General features: G+C 42.9%; 1 protein-coding gene across 1 annotated transcript in view; it reads left to right on the top strand.

Annotated features, from left to right (window-relative positions):
- ephb3a (eph receptor B3a) overlaps nt 1–18,494 on the top strand; it is a 66,492-nt gene that overhangs the window by 8,358 nt on the left and 39,640 nt on the right. The window contains exons 2-4 of the mRNA XM_044133939.1: nt 5,171–5,235; nt 9,214–9,886; nt 17,917–18,072. Coding sequence (XP_043989874.1) covers nt 5,171–5,235; nt 9,214–9,886; nt 17,917–18,072 — 894 coding nt within the window. The remainder of the gene's footprint in view (nt 1–5,170; nt 5,236–9,213; nt 9,887–17,916; nt 18,073–18,494) is intronic.

Raw genomic sequence — 18,494 nt, 5'->3', positions numbered from 1 at the left:
GGGGGGGGGGACAAGTCGGCTCACGCGGCGTCCCCGTACGGGAGCGGCCGCTCGGCTGTTGCGCCGCAGAGGCCTGAGTGTGGCCAAGCAGAGACAACAGGCGCTGATTTCGCTGATTAGTTCCTCCTCCCTGGCTCAAGCCGTGCTAATCAGTAAAACAACCTTGTTCACAGGCATTTATTTGGGTTTAACAACTGAGGTTATTAGCTGCTGTCGTTCATTCCCTTCTGCAGACAAGCATGAAGGAACGAAAAAAAAGGCTTTTAAAGCGGAGCAACGGCACTTAATGTAAATTTAGGTTTGCTTTGTGCATAAATATTACTTATTAATCATCCTGCTGAGGAAAAAAGGGGAATTTCTATTTACAACAACAGTAGGGTTTGCTTAGTCTTTTAAAATGAGGAGGATTTTTTTTTTTTTTTTACTCTTCCAGCATATTCAAGAGCCTATTATGTTCAAAGAAAAATACAGTTCGACTTTAAATCACGCCCTTAATATATAATTCATACCCCTCAATATTATCTGCAATTACAGCTGACATAAGGTTATGTTATTATCGACTATTTTGTGTTTCATCTTTAGTGGTGGTTAGAAGCAATAATAGTAGTGTTATTCATTAAGTAGTATGTCATTTTCCTTAGCAACAAACAAAACAACAAAAAAAACAAAAATAAAGGTTTTCAGTTCCTGTCCTTATAGAAATATGAGGCAAACATCTTCATGTTGACTGCATGACCCGGCGATTATTGATGGCGGCTGAGGCATCACAAGGCATTAATTAGTCATATGAGTGACAAGAGCTGTTCAGAGTGGGGAACAGTGGGGATTCAGCGATACACAGCGCAGTAAATCATCATGAGTCATTAGAATCAGCTGAGATTTATCTCCTTCCCCGGCGCGGCGGTCCGCCGCGAGGAGCTGTTTGCCGAGGAATACCTTCACATTTTCTCAACTGTCTGTTTGCTTTTCATTTTAACACTGCCAGAGCTTTTAATCTCATTGTTTTGCCAACGTGGAATATAATATGCCGAAGGGGACGTGACTCAGAAATGGGGAACGATGCAACCTGTTTTACGTGTGCCACGGGCAGAGCTAACATGCTCGGTGTCGGTTTAACGTTAAAATCTCAAGAAAATGCGTGCAGAAGTAGAAAAAACTAAACATGGTATAATAGCACTACTATTAACCACCACTAAATGTGATACTTTGACTGTAAGTAACCTACTAAGCAAAGATGTTGGATGACGAAGCCTGACTTAAGACTCCACTTTACTTCATCCCTTTGCTGTTCTGTTTGGGTTTTTAGTAGCAACGCACAATATATTGACACTAACATCAGTATCGGCCGATATTCGTAATTTTTCAACATATCAGTATCTGTCTGATAAATAAAACTGTGCCTATATGAACAGCTGATACTTGTTTTTATCTTGCCGCAATGGTAGTGAAATATATCGCTAAATATCTGCAATATTTAGCGATATTAAAAAGCTTTTTCTGAAAAATAGATTTTTACATGCACCAGTTCCTGCATGTGTGTAAATACTTCGTCTTCCTTCTCCTTCACATATTTTTAATAAATACAAATATCTACACCACATCTTCTTTTTTTTTTTTTAATTGTATTTACGTTATCTGTTTCAGAAAAGTTTTCGCCCACACGCAGTAAACACAAATCTGCGTTGTGTTAAGCATGCCAAACCCATAGGGGGCAGTATCGCGCAAAGCTAAAATCTATGTCAATCAGATTTCTTCAAAATAATCAGGACTTCCTGTTAGGAATTAAACATGGCAGAAGGAGGCTCATTTGTGTGGACAAATATACAGATTGAACTACTTTTAACTAGAGTATTAGAATATAAAGTTGATGAAACATGACAGTATGTATTGGGAATCGTGTCAAAGCTAGTATCTGGACTATTTGGTGCATTATTTGTTGCAGACTTTAATCGGTGGGAACCTAAAACCTCTTTTCGCGTGACACTCACAAACATGGGCGTTACTCAAGTCTCCACTTTGGTATGAGCTTTATAGTGATTTGTAGTAATTTTTAGTAATATTGAACAGAGTTTCTGAGTGGAGGAAAGGCCAAAACACATAAAAATGTATTCATTTCCCCAGACACCTGGCTAGGTCTTAGTTTTGAAGCAGACACAGCTGGTTCCACTGTGCCCCCTAATGAGCAGAGGACAAAGTGGGGTGTGGGACTGATCTTATTGCCATTTGGCCATTTGGGCAGCATGTGTGTAGCTTGAGACCCGTTTCTTGGTTGTTTTGTGGGCAGCTGGTGTGCTGCAGGTGACTCAGGACTTGCCTTTTGTTTTGTTCCCATGTGGTAGGGTGAGAACACATGGGAACTTTCTACTAAAGGGTTTAAGGGTTTGTGGCTCTTCTTCTAGAGAACTGGTTGTTCATTTTGTTCCAGCTTGTGGCTGGACTGAGAAAGGACCAGTGTTCCCTTCACTAGCTAGTGCTGGTGGCTCATCTTTAGAAACCTGGGATTTTAGGATCGGATTAGTGAGGGTCTTTCCTTTGAATTCTAGATTACATTTGTTTTTTTCTTAAATAAATTTACTACATCCTAGTTTAGTCTCGTCTCTTCATTCCCTCATCATTTATTGCGATGGCCCCCCTAGACTGGCTTGGTGGAACGCAACACAACCCCACACCACCTGCTATAGCCTGCTAGCCAGTTAGCTAGCATGAGGTCTATCAAAGGGAATTGGAGGCAGAAATGCCTCTTTTCCATTGTCCTTACTTTTAGCTCCTGGCATGAATTTAAATTCAGAATCATATTGGGCCAATCCAAAATGTTAGTAACTTTGAGTCTAATGAAAACGTATATAAAAATTTGATTGGATGTAGATATGAGTAGGTACATGTAGACTTGTTAATGTGTGTACTTGTTTGGATTTATATATAACTAGTGTGGCTTAAACAGGACAACCGGTCATTTCATTGACTGCAGAACAAAATGGCAGAAACACAGTTAAATACATTCATGTTCTTCCTGTTTCTTTTTGGAAAATATATATGTATAGATACAGCCTGCAGCTACTTATATATATATATATAAACATACTGGATGTGCATTCAAAATAAAGTCTTCAATTGTATTCAATACAATTAAATTAATGAGGTCAGATTTACAGTGCTTATGTCACAATATCAGTTGAAAAACTAATTATACTCTTCCTATCTTTATATTTCAGTGCTTTTGTGTTTTTTCCTCTGGCTTTGGTGTTGTTCTTGTCAGATAATTCTCATTAGCAGATGTAAAAGTACAACAGCTTAAAATAGAAATGAGCTCACGAAGCTCTTCCCGTTGATTATTTAAAGCTTTATCTCTCCACTAAAATGTCTGATAACTGATAAAATACTAATTAAGAAAAACAAAAAAACAAATGGAGTAAATAAAATCCAAACATCAGTATTTCTGAACTTTAAACACACAGAAGAACAAGAAAACAACACACCTAATGCTGAAAGTCCACTTCCTGTTTGACCCAGAATAATCTAGTGAAAGAAAAAGTGATATATATACAATGGTAGTTTATAGCAATACGTAATGTGTGTGGGCCAAAAATCCGAGTTATGGTTTTCAGAGTATATGTTTTCATCTTTTTGATTTTTCCATTCATCGACTTGACAAACTTTATTCCAACATTATCCTCATTTCCATTGTTTTTGTATGCACATTTTGAAGTATCGCATTAGAAAAGGTTGATGGAAATGGCTAAATTTGAAATAACTTCCTCAATTTTACAAAAAAAACAAACAAAAAAAGGTTTTTAAGCTGGGTTGAGGTCGTTTTCGGCTTTTCAGAAAATAAGCCGCTACGCTAAAACGTGGAAACACGTTTTCCAAATAAGTCGTGACGTAACAAACTCTCCAATCCGCTGGTGGGTTTCTGCCTTACCAGAGGAATAAACTAAATCCACTTCTCCGTACTGGAGGGCAGGACTCCCTTTATTTTTATGAGATGTGTGGTCCATGCTACTTCCTGCTTACTGCAGCCATGCCAAGCGTCAACGCCTTGACCAAGTTATGCTTTGCGTAGTGTGGTTGATTCGCTCCAAACCAGTAGATGAAAACATGTCTATTTAGCATTTTTGGATTTTTTTCTTTTCGTTTTTTTTTTGCGTAATTTTAAAAGTTTGCTCAAATGCCACACGACAATTAGATGGAAACAAAGCTGATTCCTCCGCTGCTCTGCACAGAGCACGTTATTTATTTTAGCCCTCTCACTCCCTCCTCCCTCTTCACTGTTATCAACAACTTGTGAGCAAATGGTGCACAGCAGGCGCCGTGTCATTGAGTCTCCATGTAGAAAGTGTAATTGTTCCACTGATTACGCACCACCAACAACAGAACAATGGGAGTCGGTGACACTGCGGCTGTAAACGGGGTTAGTTCCTCCGAGGTGAGCCGAACCGACCGGACCGCCGCCCAGGCGGCCCCCGGTCACTGATTCTGATCCGGCGGTTGTCCAAGCCAGGCGAAGGAAGCGGTTTTCGCCTGATGTTTGCCTTTTTATTTACAATTTAAAATGACAATTCCACATATGTTTTTTTTTTAAACGGTTGTTGTTGTTGTTGTAGAGCTTCAACCTGAATGTGAGGCGAGTTTCAGATCCTCAAATGTAGAAACATTGTCCTCATGGAGGGGGCACCAGCATAAGCTCAGGCACGAGCTATTTAAAAGCCTAAATGCAATTTATGTTAGTAACTGTTGGCCTCCAACACCACCGACCGTTGGGGGGAAAAAAGTTTCCAAAGCTTATCAGACCTTTGTGAACCACAAAGTCAAACTCGCGCTGAAGGCATCCAGGAGGACGCTTTGTTCTGAGCTCCATAAATGAGTGAGGACAGAGGAGTGTGTGCCAGGCGTGAACACACACACACACACACACACACACACACACACACACACAGCTGCAACACAGAGGCTTAATTAGGCTGCATCACAGATCTGCTGTGATTGTCAGCGCTTTCAAAAAGTGAGCGCACGTGGGCGGAGGTTATGATGGAGAAGAGGAGCAGGCCTTACCTGCTTCCTTTGTCTTGTATGGGGAACTTGTGTGTCTTTAATGCTGTGCAGCCATTCTCCCCCCCCGCTCACACCTTTTAACTTGAGCTCCTGTTTCCTCCCTCCTGCTCTCCGTTTGCAGAAACCCTCATGGACAGTCGGTGGGCTACCACAGAGCTGGCGTGGACCACGTTTCCAGAGAGCGGGGTGAGTTAGTTAGTGTGCTTATGCATTGAATTTGCTTTGTGCATTGTGTTTCTTCTTCTTTTTTCTTTTTTTTCTTCTTTCTCCTCCAGCAGCATTTGTTCCATTTGCCTGTTAATAGAGCCCAATCTGCCTTGAACAGCGAGCCTCCCTGCTGTTTTATATCTTTGTTTTTGCAGGGAATGTTTACTTTCTTGGATGGTAAAAAGCACACGGTGACATTGTGTGAAATAAATGTGAGATTTCAGTGTGTGTACATCTTTCTGGAATCCTTAAAAAAAAGTGCAAGAGTTTGCATGTGTGGATTGTACTCGGTGCCGCGAAACGAGCAAATATCGAGGCTGGAAGCAAGTCCCCTTAATGTGAGGACTACATAGGTGGGCCGCGGCTTCCGTCTCCCACCAGGAAAGAGGGCCTGGCAACCTGGAAGCATGCGTCTTTTATAATACGGGCCCAAGAGCGCATTACAGGCAGAAATTAAGGGTTTTCAGTTGATACCCCCTGTAGGAATTGTGAGAAAATAAAACAACATGAATTTGACCCCGGGGCTAACAGCCTGACAGACCTCCCCCACACCCGGCCGGCGCAATTTGTCTTCGCTACGTGAGCGCAAAGTCAGTCAATGGAAATGCTGGGTTGCCATGGAAACCCTTTCCACCAGCTCCCTCTTTTTTTTTTCCCAATCCCTCCTTCTTTTACTCCGGCCCACTCCTGAATGTCCTGGCATCCATGAAGTCATATGTCAGGACTGGCGAGGCAGCTCCCCCCTTCCCCCCCTCCACCCTCCACCCCTGCCGCTCCCCTCAGGCCGCGGCAGGGCCCGTTCGTTCAGGGGCCGGCAATTATCATATTTGTCAGGTAGCGCGTCAACGTGTTGCCGGTGATTTACGACGTCTGAAGCCGACTCTTTGTGCTCATCGTTTGGGGATAAATTGCCCGGCAGCCCGGAGACGTGAGATGAGTTATGCATTATTTTCCCTCCAGTTGAAATAATCAATTTCTGGGGCAGTCATTTGTTATGGAAACGAAGCATTCAGTTGAACTGGGAACCGAAGGGGGAAAAAAAACTAGAAACATTGACGTCTCACAAGGTTATTTCCTAATGGACTGAATTTATTGACCAGTGGACAAAATATATTAGGGCTTCTTACATTAGTTTGCATATAAACATCGCTGTTAAATACAAATATAGTGCTTTGCTAAGGCATTCCCACACATTCAAATTAATAGCTATGAACCTATTAATTATTAAGAGTCTAAAAAATGTTGTACAGTACTTTGTAGGACCAACTTTCAGTTGCAAATCTTTATCACCCCTGCAGAACAAGATGCTTTGCCCATTCTTGTTAGCAAAGCAGCTCAAGCTCAGCTAAATTCAACAGAGAACACCTGTAAACATAAATGTTATGTGATCAGAGTTGGATTTAAGTCAGGACTTTGACTAGCCAGTAACTGGTCCAGTTCTAATTGGGCTCGTCTCCATCGACAGTGTGTTCCTCACTATGTGGACGTGCATATAGGCGGGCCGGTATCGCACTGCAGCTGCAGTCGATTGATGTCATGTGGAGCGTGTATCTTTGGGCGACCAGAAATCTCTCGCTGTAGATGTTTGCTGCCCCGTCCAGTTGATGCAAGGCAGTCAGTTAAAAAGGTTTGGACCTGAAGGTTTGACCATGGAGTTATTGATTGGTTCAACCTCACAAACTATTAAGTTTGAGTTTGAACCATCACTGAAAATGATGGTTGAGATGTTGTTGACAAAACTCTGTGGGCCAGTCAACGAATGCAGTCTGCTGCCAAACAAATCGCTTGAGTGCAATGGGCTGGTTTTTTGGGTTTAGCAGGTTTTCTTCCAACATGCTGTTGACGTCTTTTGCGTGTGTACCTCTGGGTGGCCAGTTTTTCCAAAATCTCTCTGAGTATCTGTTCATTGTGGGTTGCACCATCCAGTTGTCAATGGATTTTTCAATTAGCAGCTTCTATGGTCTCGTTGTGGATTGGTGGTTGAGATGTGGATATGGTTGACACAAATCTATGGGTCAACCAATGAATGCAGTCCAATTGCTTGAGCATCAATACCCGACTAGTTCCAGCTTGAACCACCCAAAAAACGCAGAACTGCAGTATCTGCAAACGGAGATGAATCTGGCAGGGGCTGCCTGAGGAAGAACCGGTTAAGTTACACCAATAGAGACGAGGCATGAAAAGTTTACTTCCAGTATGGTCCTCTGTTTGGATCTATCTGTGTTAGCTCTAGCCAGATCAGAAAACGCCTTCATCCACATGTTTGATCACGGCAAACTGACAAGCAAGACTTCTTATGGGTTCTTACAATACTGACTTTCTTTGTGCCATATTTCTAATAAGTTTAAGTCAAAGTGCACCAATAATGTCTCGTTGGCAGATTCTCACACCTGAGATTTGTATTTTGGCAGCTCCTCCACAGTTACCATGGGAAGCTAAGCTGTTTCTCTTGCACTGGATTGTATTCAGGGGTAACGGGGTAAAGAGAGTCAAGATTAGTCTTTTCAAAGATTTACTTCACAATGAAGCATAAACTGTGTTGGTCTGACATAAATTCCTATAAAATATATTAAGATTTGTGGCTGTAATGAGACAAAATGCAGAAGCTCAAGGGGCTTGGATACCTTTGCAAAGTGATGAGAAACTGTATTGTCATCACTGTTTATAAATGCAAACACAAAGTCAGAAGTTACTTTAATTTGATCATCTAAGATGTTAAATCAGCGTTTCCTGAGCTACAGCTCGGCTGAGCGTGGCAGCTTTATGAACTAATATATGTAAATACATGCACTCATGCTTCATGGGTATAAAGACACAGCGCGTGGCGATCACACCGCTGGACCCGATCACACCGACGGAGTTCCGTTCATTAAAGACACACGGGAACGTTTGAGTTTCAGCAGCGCCGTTTGTTTGAGAGACCCGAATCTCTGTCCTCAAGCTCAATCGACTGCTCCGGTTTACAGACAGGTCTTCCTCCACTCTAAGGTAGGACTTGATAAAGCTTTTAAATCGACACATTTAGCTGTGATCACAGCCGAAGAAGAGGGCCCGCCCCGCCCCCGTTTCTCTCCCGCAGACCTCCGGCACGCGCTCGGCATCGGAACTAGTCAAACAGATAGAATGCGTGAAATGTGTTTTAATGGGAAAATGTTATCTATTAATAGCCCATAATGATTGGAATTTTCTGAATGATTCATGCAATTAGAAGCGTTTTAGCTGCAAATTATTCCTCACAGGCCTCGTGTACACACAGCATGCTGCGGGAGTGTGTCTGCGTGTGTCTGCGTGCATGTGTGTGTGTGTGTCATTTCTTTTTTGTAATCCGTTCCAAGCGCCACAGGACTGTTTTGAACGTCTTCCATGCTTGAGCAGTTTGCATTAGGAAGCATTAGTTAACATCAACAAACAACATATTAGATCTTTTTGGGTTTTCTAAACGACTAAAGACCAGAATCTGTGTTAAACAATGACATATTAGGAGCATTGTAGTTAGAAAACCAGAAGAAGCCAAAAAATTGTTAGATTAATCTCAGAAATTTTCTAGAAAATACTTTGACATTTCTGAGAGTAAAAAGTTGAAAATTTGCTAGAAAAACTCCAAGATTTTGACATTAATGTCAGAAATTCCCAAGGGGAAAAAATGTTGTAATTTCTGAGTTTGAACAGAAGAAAACTTAGAAATGTTTTGAATGATCTCAAATGTTCTAAAAGAAAATAAAACCACTTGGAAATTTCAGAGTTTGAAAAATGAAAAAGTTTCAACTGCAAAGTTTTCTCTACAAAGTTTCTGAGATTAATCTAAACGTTTCTGCCAGTAAAATGAGTCTACTGGCAGAAATTTAATTGGCCCTTTTCTCCAATCTACAACCACAAACACTCGCTAGCTTTCCTATCAGGTTACTAGGATTTGTTTTGACCGAGTTCCTCTGCCTTTTATTTTTTTCCCCCCCGCAGTGGGAGGAAGTGAGCGGATACGATGACTCCATGAGCCCGATCAGAACCTACCAGGTGTGCAACGTCCGGCAGCCGAACCAGAACAACTGGCTGAGGACAGACTTCATCCCCCGCCGGGGAGTCCTTAGAGTCTACGTGGAACTCAAGTTCTCTGTTCGCGACTGCGCAAGCATCCCCAACATCCCAGGCTCCTGCAAGGAGACCTTCAATCTGTTTTACTACGAGTCAGAGGGGGACATGGCTACAGACAGCAGCCCCCTGTGGAGGGAGAACCCTTACGTGAAAGTGGATACTATTGCTCCGGACGAGAGCTTCTCTCTGCTGGAGGCCGGCAGGATCAACACCAAAGTGCGCAGCTTCGGCCCCCTGTCCAAGGCCGGCTTCTACCTGGCCTTCCAGGACCTGGGGGCCTGCATGTCGCTCATCTCAGTCAGGGTTTTCTTCAAGAAGTGCTCCACCACAATTGCCAATTTCGCCGTCTTCCCTGAAACCGCCACGGGTGCAGAAGCCACCTCCCTGGTGATCGCGCCGGGGGCCTGCGTGGCCAACGCCATGGAGGTGTCCGTCCCTCTCAAACTGTACTGCAACGGGGACGGAGAGTGGATGGTTCCGGTGGGCTCGTGCACCTGCGTCGCCGGTAACGAACCCTCTGCAGACAGCACACAGTGCCAGGGTAAGAGCACAGGGCTTTCACCACACACTGGCCTTTCACAGTTTAGAACTGCTTTGACTTGAAACCGACAAACAGTTGATCCTACTACCTAGAAATAGCTATAGACAAGATCAGAAGTGGGTTGACTTGGGTCAAATGTAGGTTTTCTACCACAAGCTTCTCACAACAGAGTAGAACTTTGACTCATTCCTCCTGACAGAACGGCTGGAACTGGGTCGGGTTTGTAGACCTCCTTGAACACACGCATTTTTTTTTTTTCCAGCTCTTCCCACAAACTTTTTAATGTCCAGAACTTGGACTCTGTTGTCCTTAAGTTACTTTGTAAGTAATCTAGTGTTAGCTGAGGGTCCAGAGCTTGAACTTCATGCCTGATGTCTTGAAATGTCGCTTCAATATTTCCACATAATGTTCTTGAATTATGTTGCCATTTACTTTATGAAGTGCACCAGGCCCTCCTGCAGCAAAACGCAAACACAGCATTATGCCATTCTTCACCTTTTGCAATCTTTACTCGTTTTTCCTCCAAAAGTAGCGATGGCCCTTAAAGCCAAACACTTACAGTTTAGTTGCATCAGACTGCAGCAGTTTCTTCCACCCTGGTGCTCTAGGCATGCTACCCTGCATGTTTTAGATGCTTCCCTGCTGCAGCACATTGATTTCAGTTGATGGGTCATTGACAAACTCTTGCTGTACTGCAGGGAAACATCTCCAACATGCAGGGCGGAGAGCCTTGAGAACCAAGGTTGGGGAACATCTAGACTGGAGGACGCGTCTCCAAAAATTAAGGATTTTGTTTCTGACGGCATTTGCCAACTTTACACTGGCTTTTTTTATTGTTTGTTTGTTTACCTGACTTTTGGAACGCCGTACATAATGACAGCCTCTTCTTTTGTTTTGCTCCCAAGTTAGAAAGTTCAGTGATCTTAGTGTCTTAAAGCTTCAGAGTTTCTTATTCTGGTATTTAGCAAATAGAAATAATTGTTGTGATCACAACTGATCTAAATAAAAAAATATTTATTTATTTCTGACATATGATGTGACCTTCAGGAACAAATGTAAACTTCTGATGTGTTTCTACTTCAATCCTTTTTCTTTAACGTTTTTACATAATATTTATAAATAAAATAGAATAAATGCCTACTGACTGTTATCAGTAGTGTTTAAGTGCTTATCACAAATAATACACCTTATGCTGTGTTACTATGTCAATAGCTTCATAATAGTGGTGAGTAGGTTTCTTTTAGATTAAAAATATCATTAACGATTTTTAAACCAGAAACATTTCCTTAGAGTCTCTGTTTCCCTTTCTTGCGAGGGAAAAAATTCAGTTTCCTTCTGTCTGCCTGCTGACTGGAAGTGAGCAGCAATATGTAGGGGAGGGAGCAGCGCTGCATTACACTCTGATCCATAGAGCAAATCCCACTTTCTTTGGTTGAAAGAGCTTTAGATTGAGGGAATGACGTGACGAAATACCAGTAACTTTTAGGCCCCGCTAAGAAAGAGACGATTTGCATGTGCTGTGGTGGCGCAGGGGTTAAGCACAACCCACATACGGAGGCCTTAGTCCTCGACGCCGCCGTCGCAGGTTTGATTCCCAGCCTGGCGACCTTTGCCACATGTCTTCCCCCTTCTCTCATTACCCACTTTCCTGTCAATTAACTATCAAATAAAGGCCACTAGAGCCAAAAAAAACCTTTTAAAAAAGAAAGAGACGATTTTAAGTGGGTCTGCAAATGTTCAGGCTGTTCATTCTGACGGTTCTGGAGTTTTACGAAACTAGAAACGGTCGTTTTTAAAACCAACGATAGAGTGACTACATTTCAAAATGACGCTTTCATGTTTCCATGTGGCCGTGCATTATTTATTTATTTATTTTAATCGATGATGTCGTAGCTCCATCTCCCTGGTACCATTCTCTGTGTTTCTGTCATTCTCTGCTACAGAGCTTTCTGCCGCCGCATCCCGTCCTGTGGACGCACATTTTTACAAAAAATAAATAAATACCGAGCTCCTCTCAATGAGCGCAGGACCACATACTGTCATTTTGAAAAATTGATACTTAATATCAATTTTTTAAAATAAAATACGTACATTTTAAGTACGTATGTAACGTACTTAAAATGTTTTTTTATTTTTTGCATATTTGTTGAAACTATCACTATGTTGTGACAGTTTGGTATGAGACAATCTGTAAAAAGCTGCTTTCTCCCAGCTCTAACTAGAAACAACCAATCAGAGATAGGAGGCGTGTCTTAGCGCTGTCAAACACCTTCTCGTGTGGCGCTGCTCCTCCCCCTCTACCCCTTTGCTCTCTGCTCTGCTGCGACTTCTTCCTGATCACAGAGCCTGTTGTGAATGCTCAGGCTAGAAAAAGAGAAATTTTATTTAGTTCAGTTACTTCTCTTAAATTCAAATCCCATTTTAAGCATTTTCCCTCAGCGTTTTCACTCTGCTCTTCAGTAAGTGGCGGTAATGTAAATTAAAACAGCCAGTAAAATCAAACGGGAAGAAGAGGCTAAGGCTAGTTAGCACAGCCGCAGATGAAGGCGGAGAAACGTTTTTTGTTTTTTTTAAACACGTCTCCCATTTTACACTGATAATTCAAAATCATTACGTTAATGCTACAATTACATACGGGTGAAATTGCTAATGAAGTTTAATGCATTTGTTTGGATAACATAGATAAATGATTGTTAAACCTTAAGATAGGTTTTAAAGTCATACTGTCCAGTCTGTGCCCAAAGAAAACTGTAATAATAGAGATAATCATTCAATCTACACGACTCAGCTCTATAAGAAATCTACCTGTTTGTTTTCTCTTGGTGAAAACCTCCTGATCCAATTCCTTAAGACTCTGTATGTCGATTCTCCTCCATTAGCCACGGTGTAAACATTTTTTCTAAAAGTTACATACTGCTGCTCTAAGTGGACCACGCCCTGAACAGTATTTAACTTCTATTTTCATTCGCTTTGACTTTTGTTCAACTACAGCTCCTTTGTATGCTCAATGCAAGTCACCTCAGCCTGTGCCCTCTTCTTCGCATTTATTGTGTGGCTCCTGAAAGGGGGGGGTGGTGGGGGGTGAAGGAGGAAGAGGGGAAGGAGGAGTATGAATTAATGAGGTGTTGCAGAGAAGAGCCGCATACAAATATTGTGCAAGCGGGACAGGAGGGAGAGAAAGATAGTCGGATGGCACAAAACCGAGAGCCAATACATTTTTGCGAGGCAAACGCAGATAATAGAAAGGGAAGATGAATCCCAGAGAAGAGAGATAGAGACAGGGGGGGGGGGGGGGACGGGGGCGAGGTGTGAATTGCCAAAGCGCGGACAGAAACAGCTGCTAAAAGGAGGGGAATGAAAATGGCAGCTGGCGGCAGGAAGTCGGAGACGGCGCACGCAGAACCTCCTCTCACCTGGGCGTGAGAAATGGTGTTGAACGCGCGCCGGAGAGCCTCATCCGTTGCCATTTGGCTGCTCAAGGTTAAAAGCTTGCCGCCGAAGCCTGATAAAAAGGCTCTCCAGGGCTTCAGCCAGCCGCTTGTTGATGAGGACGTGTAATTTCCTCGGCGGCCTACCCGTTAGTTAATCTACAGGCGGCCGCGCTCATTAACACCATTCAGGCCAACGCCAGCCAACGCCGCCACGCTGACATTAATCACTCAGACGTTTCATTTCTTTCCTCCGTCTGGCCGCTCCGAGCCAAACGCCGCATGAGATGGAGGGAGGAGGAGAGGGGAAAAGACAATAGAGGGAGATATGGAGGATCAAAAACAAGAAAATCACCGTGCCCTCCAAAGAGGTTAATGGATTAAAACAAGACAGAGAGAGAGAGGGGGGGGCGAGAGACTGACTCAGCAGACACTCGAAAGAAATAAGAGGAAAATAAACTAAAGGAAATAATGGTGGGCTTTGTTTCAGGCAGAAGAAAACATGGATGCTGAGCGTTTTTTGTTTTGGTCGTTTTCCAAAGTTTTGGGAACAACATGGACATTTCACGTGTCATGGATATACCAGTCCGTGTCCTTCCTCTGTCTCTTCTCTGCTGCAGCTTACGTAACCACAACATACAAGACTGGCGACGGTCACATATGAACAAAAACTGATGAACTGGTCAACGCTCAGAGAGGCGGGCAGACGGAGGAGACGAAAGCAGAACTCGCGCCACGAAACTTGCTTCACTTGATGTCACCCTAGATCCATTTGTAGGACTTGACACATTGGATTATTTTTGGCCTGTTTTATACTTAGTCAAATTTCTAACCCTAATGAAGTGCAATTACTTGACTGCTATACCTAAGTAAATTTTATTTGAGTATCCTTACTGGAGTATTTATCCTCTGGGGGAACTTATGATTCATTCCTTTAAGCTCAGCATAAACTTTTAGTCGGTTGTTGCTGTTTCTCTTCACTGGAACGCTGGTAAAAATGTTGTTAGGTTAAATAGAGGAGCCATGTTGGGATGACTTCCTGAAGGTAGGTTCAGAAAGAACAGAAGCTTCTTAAAGAGACAGAGACCCAATTTCCAGGTGTTAAATTACAAAGTCCATTTTCTGTTAAGTCATATTTAATGTAGCTACTTGACTGCTATAAAATGCCACTAGCTGCCTGGAAAATATATAACACTGCCCCTTAAAGCGGCGTTGACGTTTTGTAGCGGAGTGGTTCTACATGTCAACACGTTGTTTTGGCAACTTACAAGGTTTTGTAAAAGCACTCAGGAGAACGATACAGCAATGTACTGATAATTTGTACAAAACTAAGTACTTCAGTGCTTTACCTTGAGTGAACTTTTACTTGGATACTATAGTTGAGTACTTTGTCCACCACACTGCCTGGGCTCCTCTCAGGTGTTTCCTGGTAACTCTGAGGGGTTCTAGCTACAGTCTCCGTCATAGCGACCTGGGCGAGGCTGTGGTGAGGCTGCGTGCCGTGTGGATCCGTGTAGCCCTCTCTTTTGTTCCTGCCTCTGTGCCCAGGGCCGCTTGGCCGGGGCTGGTGGTGTGCAGAAGCCATTGGCGGTGTCACTGGCTGGCCTTTTGCTCTGTGGGGGGCGTCGGGCCAGCAGTGGGCTGTGAGGATTGCGCTGTGCTGTGCTGGGAGCCGCTCTTCCTCTTGGCCTCCCCTGGGCTGTCTCACCAGACGGGATGGCACTCTGCCCTTCCTCCCATGGCGCTTTAGCGCTCCAGCCGCTGCGGCGGGTTAATGGTTGGGGGCAGTTTCTCCTTGTCAGGGCTGACCGGTCTGACTGCTGTGTGGCTGCTGGGATGACCAGGTTGCAGTTTACTTTTACATATTTAACCAAGATGGTCAACCTATTGTGTTTGTCAGTTTCTTTATTATGTATTTTAAATTGGCTGTTCCACTAATTGTACTACCTGGACTAATTAAAGTTGTTTTTACATGTGAAGCTGTTGGTGTATTTAAGTGAGCTGTTCTGGTGCAGAGCTACAAAATTATTTTGTAATTCAGTACATTTATGTCTGTGGTTTTTTTTTTAAAAAAAAAAGAAACATTTGAAGTCAGTTCAGCAGCTTTTCTTTTTCACATCGATGTCAATCGATCCTAAACCTCAGATATTGGTATTGGATCGGTTCATCTCTGTCCAAAAACACAGCTGATAGCTTAACTCCTCTCTCTAAGCTGTGTGTGTGTGTGTGTGTGTGTGTGTGTGTGTGTGTGTTCGGTTGTCCTGTGTCTCTGTGTTGCCCTGCGATGGACTGGTGACCTGTCCAGGGTGAACCCAGTAACTGCCCCAATAACCGGTGGGGTCAGGCACCAGGTCCCCTCTGACCCAACAAGGAGGATTGAGTGAAAACAGGCAGATGGATAAAAACAGAAACCGAATCCTTTAGAATTGACTCTCAACTCTATTGGAGTTTTGTGCTTTCGGGGATCATAAATATTTCCAAACTTGGGAATTTGCTTGTGCTTCAAGTGAGAAAAAACAAGTGAAGTGGGAATTTTTTTAGCTAACTGATTTTCCGTGTGCAGCAACAGGTGGGGGCAACAAGGTGTTGCACAAAATTTAATCAAGTAATTTTGCCAATTGATTGTAAACTACATGCTTTTTTTTTTGTTTTACACCATTATCTATAGAAATATAATGTTCCACTGAAGAAAATATTCAGCTAAAAACATTTTTTTGTTCTTTAATTTAATTTGTGGTACTAATTTAAAAATATTTACAAGGAACTTTGCTATTTTTGCGCTTACATATGACATATGAAAAGTTATGGGGAGGGACCAGATTTGGCCCCCAGGTCTTGAGTTTGACACAAACCTTAGAGCCTGATATAAATAATAATAATTGTCTGATTCGAAAAAATTTAATTAGCAGTTTATTGAATGTTGATATTTCATCTGATTTTCTCCGATCAGATGAGAAAATACATCGCCATCATACTCGATGTATTCAGCTTTGCAGTCATGTAGTTTTCATAGCCAATTAAATTAGATATTATTTTACTTTTGCAGGTTCTGCAGTGGCTTAACTACAGAAAAACATCAACTGTTAATTAATAGTTACAATGAATCCTTTCTGGTAGAAAGGGACAAAATTGTAAGATGAACTAAACTGGAGCTGGAAGTGTTGGGATTGAAGTTGGCCTGTAGTTTCTTGACTAACTATAAAATTTCTCAAATTGGAATTACGAAAAAAAATTTGCTCAATGGAAACATGGCAATTTGGAAAAACCAAGTTTTTAGTGAAAATGTGTTTGCACTGGTATAAGGTGTTTTTTCAAAATTAATGTATTTCAGAACGCTGCAGTGGAAACCCTTTTTTTTTTTTTGAGTCACATGATCGACAGCCAGATGTTACTGCTGGAAGAAACGAAGAAGAAGACGACAGGAAGTGGCAGGAGGATGACGGTTTTTAACATCTTCTCGTGTGAACAAACTACTTCACATCTGATTTCAATCACGTTTTGTTATTTGACGGGAACGCCGCGATTGCAAACTTGCGTTTTATTTTTCAGCATTAGTTTTGCGCACATTCGCAGTGGAAGGGCGGTTACTGTTGCAAGTTTTATTGCGTAACGCCGCTGCGGGGCTGTTAGCTGTTGGCTTCTCTAATCACGCCGTTGTTTTGACTTTGGGTGGAGCTGAAACTGAAAGCCCACTTAGCCTAACTACTTAATCGCCCTCTCCTCTCTCTCTGGGTTTTATGAGCCGTCATGCTGACAGGACAGATGTTTGCCAGACTCCCCCACTTTTACACTACCGGTTAGGAATGTGGCGAACAGTAAAACCAGCGGCTCCCGAGGCAGATCTATCCAGACCTTTCGCTGCTAATCCCCTTTATCAAAATCCTTCTTTAGTCTGGGCTTACGCCGGTTTATCCTTAAGACTCCATATCAGCCAACTTTCAGCCCGACACTTAGGAATTTAAATTAATCTCTTGGACACATCGCCTCAGATTACCGCACTTTGTATACTCTCCTCATAACTCGGCTGAGCTAATTCATGTCTGTTCTGATGTCCCTTCATTTGGATTGATTTATGGGCTTATTATGGAGCGTCTTCTGCATGCACGCCAAGGCCCTCGTTTGTATTCAGCGGCGCGGTTTTGAGGATCCGGGAGACACTGATTGATGGCTCTGGGGTGGATCCCTTTTTCTTTTTTTTTCACACAAGCATTCTCCATCCTTGTTTTGTCTGACAACAGCAATCTCCTGTCAGTAGTCGGTCTTCATCTTTATCCCCCTTCTCCTCATCTTCAACATGAAACTTTGCTGTCATCGCGACTCCATGTTTGCGGAGATTAATGTCACCGAGCACAGAGGATGAAAATGAAAAAGCAAATGCAAGAAAAATCTTAAAAAAAAAAAAAAAAAAGCAAAGATAAGTCCCTCTGCTTAAGCGCACGCCGATGCGGATGCTTCTTTTGTAAATGTTGAGTTGTTGTTTTTTTGCAGGTGGATGCGTCTTGATGTGACAGCTGCTGGGCTTCCAGATAAGCGACGGCGGCGTTTTGTTTTCCCCGGTTCTTATCGTCCTTTCCCGATTTTCTCTCTCTCTCGTCCACCCAGCTTGCATCCCCGGGACTTTCAAATCCAAATTCGGCGAGGGGACGTGCGCTCCCTGCCCGGCCAACAGCCGCACCAGTTCGCGAGGAGCCAACGTGTGTCCCTGCCTGAACGGCTTCTACCGCGCCGACAGCGACCCGCCGGACTCCTCCTGCACCAGTGAGTAAACGCTCCGCGGCGCGGAAACGGGCCGCAGTCGATTCTGCGACAAAAGCCTCAGGAAGCAGCAGAACGAGATTGGATCGGAAACTTAAACGTTCACAACCTTCAGTTGATTTTCCTTCATACGGAGCTGCTTGTGTCTTTAGTAAAGGCGATGATGATGATGTAGGTTGTCATAGCTAACTTCAAGTATTCACCATATTGAGAAATAATAATAATAAAAAAAAAAATACAATAGTAGGGACGCACCGATTCACTTCTTTCACTCTTGATACCGATATCTGAAGCTAAGCATCGATCCAAAACCAAAAGACTTTTCTACTTCTGGCAGGATATTAACTGTTTACAACCGTTCAACAGAAAATCACCCATTAAGGTTTTCTCTGAAACTTTGCAGTAAAAGTAACCCCCCCTTACAA

The sequence above is a fragment of the Gambusia affinis genome, linkage group LG12, assembly GCF_019740435.1.
Source record: "Gambusia affinis linkage group LG12, SWU_Gaff_1.0, whole genome shotgun sequence".
Classification (NCBI taxonomy): domain Eukaryota; kingdom Metazoa; phylum Chordata; class Actinopteri; order Cyprinodontiformes; family Poeciliidae; genus Gambusia; species Gambusia affinis.
The sequence above is the reverse complement of the archived record's forward strand: the minus strand, read 5'-3'. Positions and strand labels throughout refer to the sequence as shown.